The sequence below is a fragment of the Cynocephalus volans genome, chromosome 10 (assembly GCF_027409185.1).
Source record: "Cynocephalus volans isolate mCynVol1 chromosome 10, mCynVol1.pri, whole genome shotgun sequence".
In the NCBI taxonomy this organism is placed as follows: domain Eukaryota; kingdom Metazoa; phylum Chordata; class Mammalia; order Dermoptera; family Cynocephalidae; genus Cynocephalus; species Cynocephalus volans.
Genome location: NC_084469.1, coordinates 32,768,453 through 32,781,653, shown reverse-complemented (window position 1 = coordinate 32,781,653; position 13,201 = coordinate 32,768,453). Strand labels below are relative to the sequence as shown.

Sequence of the window (13,201 nt, the reverse complement as noted above, 5' to 3'; positions counted from 1 at the left end):
TGGAGTGGGCCAAGAGGCGTTCCTGGATCCCTACCTCCCAGAGCAGAGGCTGAGAGCCCCTGAGCCATCAGCAGTTCCCGTAGCCGGGCCACCTCCTCCTGCAGTTCCCGGATCAGCCGGGCATTAGGGTCCTCATTGATGATGGCATTGCAGCGGATTTGCTTGGTGCGGTCAGCATACCTATGTGAGGAGGGAGGATTGGGACTGGTAAGGCCCAGGTACAGGGGACCCTTGGTCTGCTGCCCGTTTCCCTTTCTCCCTCCCAGGCCTCAAGATACTGTGGCAGAGCTGGGTGTCTACCCCGACTTATGGGCAGAGTCCTGAGTAACCAGCCTCTGAGTTCCTGGCACTTTTCGTATGCTGCCCCATCCCTGCCAGAATCAGATGCCTCACCTGAGGGTGCTGAGAGTCTCCTCATAATTGATGTCAGCAGGGCTCAGGGCTGCGATCATTGCTGTGCGTGAGTTCCCACCTATGAATGGGAGGAGGGAAAAGTCAGACTGGGTCATGGGATCAGGGGGCCTCAGTGCCCAGGCAGGGGTCTGATCGGGTCACTGTCTGAGGTAGATGAAGCTAAAGATTGTGGGGCTAGTCATGAATCGGGTGATGGTGGGGGGCGAGGTCAGGAAGACATGAGATATCTGCAGGACAGTCACAGGTCACTGGGAGAGAGATAAAGTCAGCAGTGGGTGTGGGGTCAGGGAGGGGTCACAGGCAGCCAGGTCAGTGAGGCCCTTGGCTTCGTAGGGAGAGTGTGGCCCCAATCTCAGTATCAGGACATCTTCAAGGATGTTCCCTGGGTTGGGGGTGAGTCAGTGGGACAGCCAGGGGATTTAGGATTCTAGAGATGGCAAGGGGATTTGTCAGATGTATAAAAGGGGGTTAGTGGATGGTGGCAGGGTCAGCAAAGAGAGAGAGGAAGAGCCCCTCACCCAAATTCTCCTTGAGCAGCCAGGTGAGCACAGAGTCCCTGTAAGGGATAAAATCCGACTTCCGCTTCTTTGATTGCTGGGGGATGGGAGAGGGAATGGGGTTAGGGTGGGCCTCCCCATTTGCCTCCTTTCCTGAGCCCCTTCTCTTCCCAACCCCCAGATCTTACCATATCTGCAAGGGCCGAGATCACCTTCCCTAGGGTAGTCAGGGACTTATTGATGTTGGCACCCTCCTAGAAAGGGATGAGGAATGTGGGGATGTGACCCTCCTCTCCCAATGCAATCCACTTTCCCTTCCTCCCTTCCCCAGCGAGAGTCCCAGGTTATGATCAGTGACCTCCACACACAGCCCCAAACACTGCCCCCCATCCAAAGCCCCCTCACCTTCAGGCGCATGCCCCGGGCCCCTGAGGAGTCGGCCCGCTCACTCCCAGCAAGGTCCACCAAACTGATCTTACTGACCTGGGGTCAGAAGAAAGAAGCGGGAGGTGATTGGGTCAGTGGGGGAACAGGGCAGGCAAATCAAGGGAGCATGCAGCAGGAATGTAGGTGGTTGGCGAGGGCTGGAGAAAGCCAGAAGGGAGCGAGGGAAAAGGACACAAGCAACGAATATATAAAAGACAACAGAGAGGAGCTGGTTACTCATTCATTGGCTCATTAACTCATTTTCAAATATTTATAGACCCACTGTGTGCCAGGACAGGGGACAGAGTGGGACCCAAGCCCTGCCCTGAGGAGCGCAGTAAGAAAGACAAACAAGCACACAAGAGAGGAAGAAGAGTGGGGCCGTGGAGTCCTGAGGAGGCGCTTGACCCAGCATGGGTAGGGAGGGAGGGCTCAAGCCCCTCCCATCACATTACTGTCCTTATTACAGGGGAGGAGAGAGACAGGTGGGTGGGAAGATGGGTCCCACCTTCTCTGAGTCCAGCCCAGTGAGCTGGTCGTGAGAGCGCTGCGTGAAGACAATGGTGAAGACGGCATGGGAACGGCTGCTGGTCTCATTCATGTTGGTGGCAGCCACAGTCCTGGGGGGATTCAGGAGCAGTCACTGCGTCCCGCCTCTCACCTTCCACCCTGGCTCCCTCCCCTCCACTCCATCAGCCTGCCTCACCGCGCCTTATTTCCACAATCCATGAGGTCAGCAATGTCTGCATAGGAGGTCACAGCCAATTTTGACAGGTCTTGCACGTAGGGACCCAGGATGGGGTGTTCCCGGACCCGCAGAGAGCCCCGACTCTTGGGGTTCAAGAGGTCTCGTACCCGCTCACAATAGATCTCCATATAGCTCACCTGAGTGGGAGAAGCCAATAAGAAGTAACAAAGCTAGTGATAATACTGATAACAAAACTTATCCTACACTCCACTGGGCCTGATACAGGTAGCTCACGTACACCAGCCGTGGTGCTAAGCATTTTGCACATGCCTGCTCACTGATCGTCTCAACAACCCCAGGAAGTGGGTCTGACAATTAGCATTCCACAGATATACATACCCAGGAGCTGAAGGATGGAATCACTGCCCAAAGTCACAGTTAGTAACCAGAAGAGCCAGGATGAGATCTCGGGCTGTCTGACTCCAGAGACTGTGCTTTTTTTTTTTTTGGCTGCTGCCTGGTACAGGGATCCGAACCTTTGACCTTGGTGTTATAACACCACACTCTAAACAACTGAGCCAACTGGCCAGCTCTGCGCTCAGTCTTAATCGCTCTGCTCTCCTGCTTTCCTGCCCAGGGACACCAGGCCCCCTCCCAAGCCCCCACCAAGACCTGGGCTTACTTCCACAGAGTAGGATAGCTGGGGACTCTGGTTCTCACTAACTCGAGAGAAGAGATCCTCACAGAGCTGGAGGGGGACACAGAGAAGCACAGAGAAGCTCCTGTTAATGGCATACCTGCAGCACCCAACCCCAGGCCAGGCCCAGTCCCAAGTGGCCCTATTTAACCCCTACCACAGCCCTGAGGAAGGGGTCATTCCCATTTTACCGAAGGGAAAACAACCTCAGAGAGGTTCACACTTGCCCAGATCACAGGCTAGTACTCAGCGAGCCAGGACACAAACCCAGGAATCCTGACTCCCAAGCCTGTATGCAAGGCCACTATGCTGCATAGCCAGGGAGAATTATGATAGACTTTCAGTTATCCACAACCAGCTTTTTCTACAGTTAACACTTCGCCTATGGTACACAAGCCAGCAAGTGTATTTGTGAGTATATTTGTGAACTACATTCACAAATAATTATGAAACAAAGTTAACACAGTAGTAAGTGGTAAAACAAGGGTGTGAACCCAAGGCTTTCTGATGCCAAAGCCTTGGCACTTCTCACTGAGCCTCACTGTCTCTAGTAGGGGCAAAGACCCTCTCCACAAGGGGCCCTGGATGTCCAGGTCACAGCTAGCCCATATCTCCCATCACAGTTCCTATCACTGACAGCCTCAGAAAGCCAGGTGTCTGATCCATGATCCTTAGACCTCTGTCCTTCCTCCCCTAGGGGCAGCTAAAGATGGCTGCTGCCCAGCCAAGTCCTGAGCCCATACCTGGGGCACAATGCCCTGCTGCCCTGGCTCCTGACGCCCCATCATGGTGTAGGATTTCCCAGCCCCAGTCTGCCCATAGGCAAAGATGCACACATTGTATCCTTCAAAGGCGTGGAGGAGCATCTCTTCTCCAATGTCCCGATATACCTGTTGCTGAGATGCAAACTGGGGGTCCTCAGCCTAGGTGTAAGGGGAACCGAGAAAGACAGCAAGAGCTCTGGATGACTTTGTCCTTGGTGCCTACATCCTAAGAGTCTTGCCTCCATCACTGATGACTGCCCAAGGGTCCAGTATGCCCCCCACCTGCACTGTCCTAATCATCCCTGGGGATCCTATCCAGCCCCTGCTGATCCTAATTATCCCAAGGAATTCTGCCTCCCCCATCGTGATCCCAATCACAACCTAAGGGTCCTACCTACCCCCACCCAGGGGTCCTAGTCCTCCCAATCCAGTCCCAACCAATCTCCTGGAGGTCCTATTTCCCAACAGTGTCCCCTCCCTGGAACCTAAATCCCCTGTCCCAAATTTTAGCTCTTCCCCCAGCACAACAACCTCACCGAAGTATGTGACCAGTATGAGTAGTCAAAGGTGAAGCTTTTGGGGGCATCCTTGCTCTGTTTGGGATTGATGATGGCTGACGGGACAGGAAAGGAGAAAAAAGGGAAATCCAAGGTCAGGTACTCCCAACCTCTGCTCACTAACCCACAAGCCCCTGGAATCCAGGCATCCCACTCCCCACACCTCTGTCCTAGCTCATCTCTCCCCTTTAATACTCCCCACCCCCTCCAGCCACCAAAGCTAATTTTGGCTTCCTAGGACCCGCCCCCACTGAGCTGCCTCCCTGGATTGGGCAATGGAGGGCTCCAGGCCAACATTCCCCCTCCCAGAGACTGGGAACACGGAAAGGCCAGCCTGTCCCAGCCCCCACCCTTACAACTAGCACCTGCTCTGTGCCCAGCACAGCCCTCCTCCCGGTTCAGCCTGGCAGAACTGGCCTACATGGTGGGCCCAGCCTTCCCTGCCTGTGCCCAGCCAGGCCCCTGGGACTCACTCACAGGTGGTGTTGCCCTGCATGCTGACCACACACTTGGCATCCCGGCTGGTCTCACGGGCATTAAAGGGCCGAACCCTCACTGCCACTTTCACCGAGGCACCAGCCATGGCTCCAGACACTCCCGCCCTCCTCAGCTGGAGGACAGAGAAAGAAGGGGTGGTCAGAGCCACTGTGGGGACCCAGACGTTGCCTCCCAGCTTCTCCCTGGAACCAGTCTCTCCACTCTCCCACCCCAGCTGCACAGCCCCTCAAGGACGCAGTTCCTGCTCCCCTGGCCTTCCTCCCAACTAGCATTGTCTTGGGGACTCCCAAAGGCATTTCTGTCTCTCTCCAAGGCATATCCCAGGTAGCAGGGACCTGGACTGTCACCCCAGAGTTACCTGGCGTCCTGGCCCCAGACCAGGGAGGCTGTATCAGTTCTGGCTGCCACCGGCCCTTGTAGGGGGAGCCCCATCCTACTCTTGGGGCCCGGCCACGCCAGCTGGGGCTGTGGGGGAAACGCTGGTTGTGGGGGAAGAATGGTTAGGAGGCACCTGTGGTTCCAGAGGTCCGTCTGCGGTTCCTAGCTAGGCAGGCTGGGGCAGAATGTTAGGAAAAGTCAGGATAGCTGCCCCTCTGGAGTGGCCGAATGCAATGTGAATCCAAGGGCAAGGACGGTGATAATTTTATTCCTCGTCACTCACATGTGTACTGAACATTCAGATAGAGGGGTAAGAGAGGGCAATTCAGAGAGATGGACACATGGGCAGAAACACTGAAGATGGTGGGAAGAGGGAGAGGATGCGCAAAGTCACAGACGTAGAAAATGAGAGAAATAAGACAAAAGGCAAAACTGAGGTCACATTATGAAGGAAAGAATAAAAGAAGGAAAGGAATGAAGACACAGGGGTTATCAAACACAGAGATGTTAACCAGGTAAGGAGGGGAACTCCGGGACCAAAGCACAAACTGGGAGCCCAGAAGAGAGATGGGAGGAGAGAAGACCCCAAACACAAAATCTGCCCTAAAAGTCCCCCAGAGAGTTAGCAAGGGAAAAGAAGAAACCAGTTCCTCCCTAGGGACCACAACCTCCACACATAAGGTAAGGACTGCTGATGGGAAAAGTCCAAGGATCCATAGGGCTTGCTTCCTGGGCTTCAAACCCCTTGCCCCAGCCCCCAGCACTTCCTCCTCAGGATCCAAGACAATAGGCAGGGGAGGGTGGGGTCATCCTGTATCCATCATACCAACCCCCAGGGCTCTACCCTTGGGGTCCCAGAATACCTGTGTTTTTGGAGGATTCGTTGAGGGGGTATTAGGGGACTCCTTGAAACGGGAAAGAAGGGAAAGGAGGCAGACTGGTCGAAACCCCAGCCTAGGGCTAGTGCCATGGCGTCCACTGCCCTGGGGAAGGTGCCAGGCTGTAGCCCAGGAATGTGGGTGATCAGGTGCCCACACCCTAGGAGGAGAGGCTGAGTGGCCCACGCCCACGGACAGCAGGGTGGAGGACTATGGAAAGGGATAAGGGATGCTGGGCCCCCTTCTGCGGCCCCAAAGGACCCCAAACCCCTGTCATGCTGAGCCTCACCTCACCAGCCTTCCTGGGCAGAGCATGGGAGGGGTGAGGGGGGCTGGTCTGTCCCAGGACAGGAAGGGAGTAACTGAAATCACAGAGGCTGGCTCAGGAAGAACAGTCCTGACCCTCCAGACCCTGATCAGGGGAGGGAAGGACACTGGTGGAGACACGCAATAGTGACACCGTTGCGGCTAATGGGACAGGGAATGGTGGACATGGCTGGGAGATAGTGGAGTAAGGGAATGGGGGATAGGTACTGGGTCAGGCGGTGCAGCTGAAAAGGAACAGTGGGGTAACAGAGAGAAGCCTGCGGCTGGAGAGGGGCCGACCGACCCGAAAGGGGACCTCGGGCCACCTTCACGTTGCCCACCGGGTAGTTCTCAAAGAGGCCTCCGCCTGGCTTCTCTGGGCCGCCATGAGGACCCCGTCCTCCTGTCCAGCCAACCGACGGCCGCCCCGGGCCTGGCACCTCTCTGCGCCTCCGCGGGACAAACAGCACATGATCCCGGCTCTCGCGCCTAGCCGGCCTCCGCCCGGTCGTGCAAACGGGACCCCGGCTCCCCGCCCCCCAGTCCGGCACATTCCTCCGCGGGCGTCCCCCCACCGCCCCCCCCCCCGCCTCCAGCTCTCACCTCGTCGCGGCGGGGCTCCCGGGGCACCTCCGCTGAGTGCAAAGGGATAAACTTTCCGGGAAGCGTGAGATGGCAGCGGAGGAGATCCGGGGCCGGTTCGGGGCTGCCCCCGCCCCTCGCCGGGTGCCGGGGCGGCGGGCGACGGACTCGCGCCCCCGGGGCTACAGCAGGAGCGGCGCCAGCGGCCGGCGCCCGCCCGGGCAGCGCGAGCTGGGGCGGGAGCGAGGGGCGGGGGACGCGCGGGGGTGGGGGCGGCGCGCGCGCGCGGACGGGCGGGCGCGCGCCGTCCCGAGAAGGGGCCGGAGCGACCGGGGCTACTCTTGTTAAAGGGGCAGTGCTCCTGGATTGTGGGGCCCACCGGGCGGGGACCCAGGAAACCAGCGCGGAACACAGAAGGGCCAGCAGGACGCCGGCATTCGGAAGGGTTATCGGAGCCTGAGGACCGGAGAATAGTGGGGGTGGGCCCTGGAGGAGACCCAGGCCCCGGACCCGCGCACGTCGCCGCCGTCGGAGGCGCGCCTGGGGGCGGGGCCTCCACCCTGGCCCCGCCCAGGAGGCGGCTCAGCTTAGGCCCCGCCCCTCGGCGCGCGCGCCGGCAGGCGCCGGCCGGCTCCTCCCTCCGCTCCAGTCAGCGCCTCTCTCCTCCTCCCCGCCGGCCCGTCGTTCTAGATTTCGCCGCACAGCAGCCTCAGGTGCAGGGGCCAAGTGCGGTCGGCGGCGGCGTAGCCACTCGTGCGCAGTGTCCCCGCCTGGCCCTCAAGTTCGGCAGTCCCCTCAGCCCCGGCCACCACCTCACGCCCGGAGCTGCCCTCTCAGGCCCAGACCACCCCTCCCGACCCAGACTGCACCCTCAGACACGGGCTCACCACCTCAGGGCTAGAGGGACTCCTCAGGCCGCAATTATGCCCTCAGGCTAGGCTGCTCCGGAAGGTCTGGCCACACCCCACTCCACCTGCCGAAGGTCCCCTAACCACTTCAGGGGCAAGCCACGCCCTCAGGATTGGGCCGCCGCCGCCACCACCACCAGACCCCAGCTCCAGGCTTCGGCAGACTCCTCAGCCCCAGCTGGGTCCTCATACACCGTTTCAGGCTTGGGTTGCCCTCCAAGGCTTTGGCTACCCCTAGGTCAACTGTTGAGGATCCTGTCTGGCTTCCTTAAGCTCCATCCTGCCCCTTAGATCTAGGCCACCCATACAGGCCCAACTACCTGAGGTGTGAGGGCCCCTCAGCTCCCTACTGCCCCTGAGTTCTGCTGACCCCATCTGGCCGAGGACATCCCATTTAAACCCCACCTGCCCTTTCAGCCCAACTCTATCCCAGCCATCTGCGCCCTAAATACTCCTCTCTCCATTTTTTACCTCACCTAACTGCTTTCTCGGCCCATCTCCAGTTTTGTTTGGGAGTCATCCCTAGTTGGATAAAGAGTCGTTCACCTCTAACAGTTTCCATTTGGCTTCTTCTGTCCTTTGTGCAGCCTACGTGCACTTCCCTAACTTCTAGTATTCTTTTTTTTTTTGGACCCGTAAGGGGATCGCAACTCTCGGCACGGTGTGGTCTGCACCACACTCAGCCAGTCAGCGCACCGGCCATCCCTATATAGGATCCGAACCCGCGTGAGCCAGGGGGCCAGCCCTAGTATTCTTTAAAAAAAAAAAAAAAAAAAAAAAGATGACCGGTAAGGGGATCTTAACCCCTGAGTTGGTGTTGTCAGCACCACGGTCTCCCAAGTGAGCTAACTGGCCATCCCTATATAGGGATCCGAACCCATGGCCTTGGTGTTATCAGCACCGCACTCTCCCAAGTGAGCCACGGGCCGGCCCTATCTTCTAGTATTCTTAACTTTTTCTACCCACCCCAACTGGCTATCAGGTCATCTTTGGCTGCCTCTGATTCTGGCTCTGCTCAGCTGACCTCTTAGCTCACCTTTTTAACTATAGACATTCCTAACTGCCCACTCCATTCCAATAGGGAATATCACCAATTGACCACTCTGTCCGCCCTTAACTTTCACTAACCACTCATGTCTGATTCATTTAACAACCATCAATTCTGCCACTTCTCTACCCGCAAGCACCAGTTCTATACCAACTATCCCCAAATGCCTCTGCCCCATTCAGTCTTCACCTGTCATCCTTTTTCATTTCATCATCATATTGCCAGTTGTCACTTAACTGTCATCTGTAAATTTCACTTACTCTACACATTTAGCTTCAGGAAATTTTCTTTCTCCTTTACCTTTTACTACATCCACCTTTCCTGTGTTCACCATCTTCAACCTGTATGTTCATTTAATAGTCCAGCACTAAAAATACCTTTTAAGCTCTCTTTCCTTTTTTAGGATACACACATCCTCTTTCCATTTGCTAGATATGCTACTGGTCTCATCCTTACAGCCGTTACATGAGTGAATGATTCTTTTTCCATTATCCTCCCAGCACCAAGGAGGAGACTCAGTCCAGCTACCCAGCCCAGTCCAATCATGCAGATACAGGGAGACGGAGACAACCTCATCCCCTTTGCCAAGTGAGTCCTTCCTACTGGGTGGGAAGAATGTGAATGGAATGGAGAGAAGATTGCACGTGTGGGTCCTTCCCTGAGAAGAGCAGGAAATAAGGAACAGGAAGTTCAGTGCCTCGTCTCAGGGGATTGATGATTCATTAATTTATTCAACAAATGGTTTTTGAACACAGCAATGTTCCAAGAACTGTATTAGGTGCTGGGGATTCAACAGTTAGCAAGATAGAGGTCCTCTTCTCATAGATCTTATATTCTAGGTGGGGGGAGATGGGATATGTAAACAAATAAATATAATTTCAGCTAGTGATGAGTACCATGAAAAAAATAAAACAGAAGTATAATACAATGGAAAATAGAGTGTCTTGGGGTACACAGGGTTAGATAGGGTGATTGTGGAAGACTGTTCTGGGGAGGTGAATTTGAACTGAGATCTGAAAAATGAGAAGGAGGTAGCTTAGATAAGGACAAAGAGGGAGAAAAAGGAATAGTAGGTAAAACCCCCAAAAGGAACAACCTTGGTATGTTCTAGGAACAGGAAGCAAGCCAGTGTAACTGAAACCTAGTCATCAAGGGAAGAGTAGAGAGTAAAGTCAGAGAGTTAGGCAGAGCCCAGATCATACAGAACCTTATAGGCCACTGAGAAGAGTTAGGATCTTATACTAAAGACAGTACAAATCAGTGGAATTTTTTAAACAAGGGAGTGACATAAGCGGATTTTTTTCTTCAATTTTTTGTTGTGGAAAATATCAAACAAATACAAAAGTAGAAAAAATAGTATCATGAACCTGATGTACCCTTTTCAGTCAGCTTCAATAATTATCATTATGTGGATAATCTTTTCATTTCTTCACTCATCCAGCCCCCCACTGCCCAAAGAATTGTGAAATACGTTTCAAGTCTTATTTCACGTGATTGTGTTTTAAAAGATTACTCTCACTGCTCTGTGCAGAATAGCTTGTTGGAGGATGAGAATAGAATCAGGGAGAGGAGGAGGGGACCATTGCAATAGTTCAGGAAAGGGAAGATGATCTGGAATGTGGTGATGGGAATGGAAATAGTGAGGAGTGGTGAAATGCAGGTATATTTTAGATATAGAACTGACAGCACTTGCTGGTGGATTGGATGTGGGAGGTGAAGAAAATGAGGCATATCAGGTTTTTGGCCCTAGCAACTGGGCATTTTGGGGGCACCTTTCAGAGAGAAGGCTGGGGAGGAGATGTTGAGTGGAGCCCAGGGAGGAACCATGGCTGGAAATAGAGATTTGGGAGTCATCAGCACGTTGGCGGTATTTATTTAAAGTTATGGGACTGGGTGAGATCACCTAAAGAGAGATGGAGATGGAGAAGATAAAGGGCCCCAGGCCTAGTCACTTATTAGAGATCAGGAGAGCAGTCATCATTCAATTTGGGGACTTTGGAAGTAATTAGTACTGTTCTCAAACAGCTCTGCATACCCCTCCCTATCTACAAGGATATTAGTCCTTCTAAGATACGGGAGACAAAGTTGGAGTAAACAGCAAAGTCCTCTCTTCTGGATCCTTGCATTGACCTAAAGGTAATATGACCTGTCTGTCATATTACCTGAGTGCTCAGGACCTTCCTCTTTAAAACTCTGCTTGCTAAATATCATGTTCTCTGGCTATGAGGTGTAGAAGCTAGAGATGCAATGAAGTCTGAGGCTCAAACCATAGCCAATATCCACCCTCATCCCAGCTCCAATCTTTCAAATCAGAGGTCTCACTACCTTCCTCAGCCAAAGTAGATAAGAGAGGACATAGCCTAAGGGAACCTTGGCAGCTGTATGGTCCCCTGGAAAGACGGGCCCCTGATCCTTGAGGTGAGTAGATGCTGAAGAGGAAGAGCCAGACCCGAGCCTACCTTGTCCTCACCTCAGGTGTTCCAGGGTGGTCAGCCGATCTCTACCCCCCAGTTTGCCTTCCCAGAGCCTCAGACCAATGCCCCAGCGTTATGGAGATGTCTTCTGGGAGAACCTCAGTCAAAGGCCCAGGTGAGTAGGGAAGGAGAAAATTGGGACTAACTGCAGGTGGGAAGATGAGGCTGTACAATTTTAAACTGCCATAAATCCTTATAGCAATAAGCCCTAGTCTGGGCATAATTTCCCAATGGCTAATGGACATTGTAGCTCCAAATGCCAGACAGGTGGTTGGGAGAGGTCATTAGAGAAGCAATAGGGAATATAGAGGTCAATAGAGAAGTAAAAGGGGGTATCCCCTCTGCACTTAGCCCCCTTTTTGTGCTTCACAGCCCCATCAGGATGGAGGAACAGTATTTTCCACCCATGCTGGTATGACAAACTCTCTGCCCTTCAACACTTCTCTGTGAAAATTGCACCCACTGCCATCCTGTCCCCAGCCCTCCTATCACCCCTTCGCTCTGGAGTTCCCCAACCAGTGTACTGACCCTCCTTTCTGTGAATCAGTTATCCTGTTTTCCAGATCACAGCTGGGCTTCTCAAGACTCCTGTCTCCCTAGTTCAGTTCAAGCTCCCCTGAGAGACCCAGTTCTGCCCTCTAGCTCATTTTCCCCATTCTCCGGCACAGAGAGCCGCTGGTTGCTCCCAGCCTGGCTTGTTCCCCCCTGAGGGGCTCCCACCCCCTGAGATGCTTTGCAGAAGAAAGAGGAGGAAACCACGTTTGAAGGGAATGCAGCAGGGACCTGGGGGCATCCCTGCCCGGGTAAGGGCTGTCACTTATCACCTGGAGGACCTAAGGAGGCGTCAGAGAACCATCAATGAGTAAGGAGTCGAGACATCTGGGCTCTGGGAGCCAATAAGGGTTTGGGGGCAGGATGGCTTAAGGTAAGGAAGGGGTTGAAAGGTTTAAGGGAATTGGAGGTTGTTTGGGAAGGAACCGTGAGTTTGGTGCTATTGAAACAATTTCTATTATGTGGAAAGAAGGAGGGAACTGAGGGACGGAGGATGAGCCACATGAGCTGGAAGGAGTGGAAACTGGATCACTGAAAACAAGAAAGCATATTATAGAACTGTAGGACAGTGGGGAGCTAGGGGGCACTTCTGGGTCCTTGGACTGAAAATACTTCAGTCTGAGAGAAGCAGAATTGGGAATGGAGAGTTGGAGGTCAAATGACAACACCCTTGGGTCCCAGCAGGAAGTATTTCAGAATGGAAAGGTGAAGAATGGAGGGACAGGAAGCCTGGCCCCCAGGTACCTCTCTCCTAAGCCTAAAGTCTCCACAGACTGAAAAAGGCCCAGTGGGGCAGCTCTAGGGCTGCATCTGAGCCCCTAGTGCTTGACGAAGACACCTGTGGATTCCCCAGCACCACTGATCTGGAAGAGGAGAGGGCAACCTACCCACAGGAACAGAACCATTTTCTCGCTCCTGGCAGGGCCCAGGTGTGGTTGGAGTGGAAATTGTTGGGGTGGTGGAGGGAGATGGGGATCCCTGGTCTTGCATGAAGCCAAGAGCCAGGTTGGATAGCTGGATTTGGGAGGAACAAAAATAAAGCAGGTGAGAGCCAGAGATTGGGGTACCTGGGATTGGCGACAGGAAATCTGGAGAGAGACCTGCTTTTCCATTCTTTCATTCTTTTCTCAATTTCTCTCATCTTTACAGCTGCTTTGGTCTCCATGGAGTCCCCTGGGCCAGGCGGGGGCTTGCCCCTCCAGGCGGTGGAGCTCTCTGCTCCCCTTCCACACTGTCACAGCCAGTAGGAACCCCTTTTCCAGCCCTTGGGAGATGGAGTTTGAGGAGTAAGGAGAAACCATCCGAGCCCACGATGCTGGTGCTTCCTCAGGGACCCAAGACTAGCTGCATCACCAGAAGCGCCCCCATTGCTGGCTTCAAGGGGTTTCCCTTCCCTCGGCCTCTCCACCTGCCTTTCCCGTCCTCTGGACTAGGCATTAACAGCCTCCGTTGGCCCCCATCTCTGCCTGCCCCTCTCCCAGCAACTCCCCAAGTCGTTTTCCTCCGGGCCGCACTCCTGCCCTGTGCTTTTCTG

General features: G+C 54.4%; 2 protein-coding genes across 4 annotated transcripts in view; one reads left to right on the top strand and one right to left on the bottom strand.

Moving 5' to 3' along the window:
* KIF1C (kinesin family member 1C) overlaps window positions 1-6,943 on the bottom strand; it is a 23,170-nt gene extending 16,227 nt beyond the window's left edge. The window contains exons 1-13 of one of the 2 annotated variants that reach the window (XM_063112461.1): window positions 6,707-6,943; window positions 4,900-5,020; window positions 4,521-4,653; window positions 4,023-4,099; window positions 3,466-3,645; window positions 2,708-2,773; window positions 2,044-2,222; window positions 1,846-1,957; window positions 1,317-1,394; window positions 1,100-1,165; window positions 933-1,008; window positions 394-472; window positions 35-180 (exon numbers count right to left, since the gene is read on the bottom strand). In XM_063112461.1, the coding sequence (XP_062968531.1) occupies window positions 35-180; window positions 394-472; window positions 933-1,008; window positions 1,100-1,165; window positions 1,317-1,394; window positions 1,846-1,957; window positions 2,044-2,222; window positions 2,708-2,773; window positions 3,466-3,645; window positions 4,023-4,099; window positions 4,521-4,626 (1,165 nt within the window). In that variant the 5' untranslated portion in view covers window positions 4,627-4,653; window positions 4,900-5,020; window positions 6,707-6,943. The remainder of the gene's footprint in view (window positions 1-34; window positions 181-393; window positions 473-932; window positions 1,009-1,099; window positions 1,166-1,316; window positions 1,395-1,845; window positions 1,958-2,043; window positions 2,223-2,707; window positions 2,774-3,465; window positions 3,646-4,022; window positions 4,100-4,520; window positions 4,654-4,899; window positions 5,021-6,706) is intronic. The other variant, XM_063112459.1, reaches the window with a different exon arrangement.
* INCA1 (inhibitor of CDK, cyclin A1 interacting protein 1) lies at window positions 5,274-13,201 on the top strand. Of its 2 annotated transcripts, XM_063112462.1 has the most exons (7): window positions 5,274-5,434; window positions 9,142-9,229; window positions 11,117-11,230; window positions 11,488-11,527; window positions 11,784-11,977; window positions 12,440-12,596; window positions 12,817-13,201. In XM_063112462.1, exons 2-7 carry the CDS (start codon window positions 9,186-9,188, stop codon window positions 12,955-12,957), a joined length of 690 nt encoding a protein of 229 aa, XP_062968532.1. In that variant the 5' UTR covers window positions 5,274-5,434; window positions 9,142-9,185; the 3' UTR covers window positions 12,958-13,201. The 2 variants fall into 2 exon arrangements, with proteins under 2 accessions (XP_062968532.1, XP_062968533.1); XM_063112463.1 differs by lacking the exons at window positions 5,274-5,434; window positions 9,142-9,229 and adding an exon at window positions 10,716-10,777.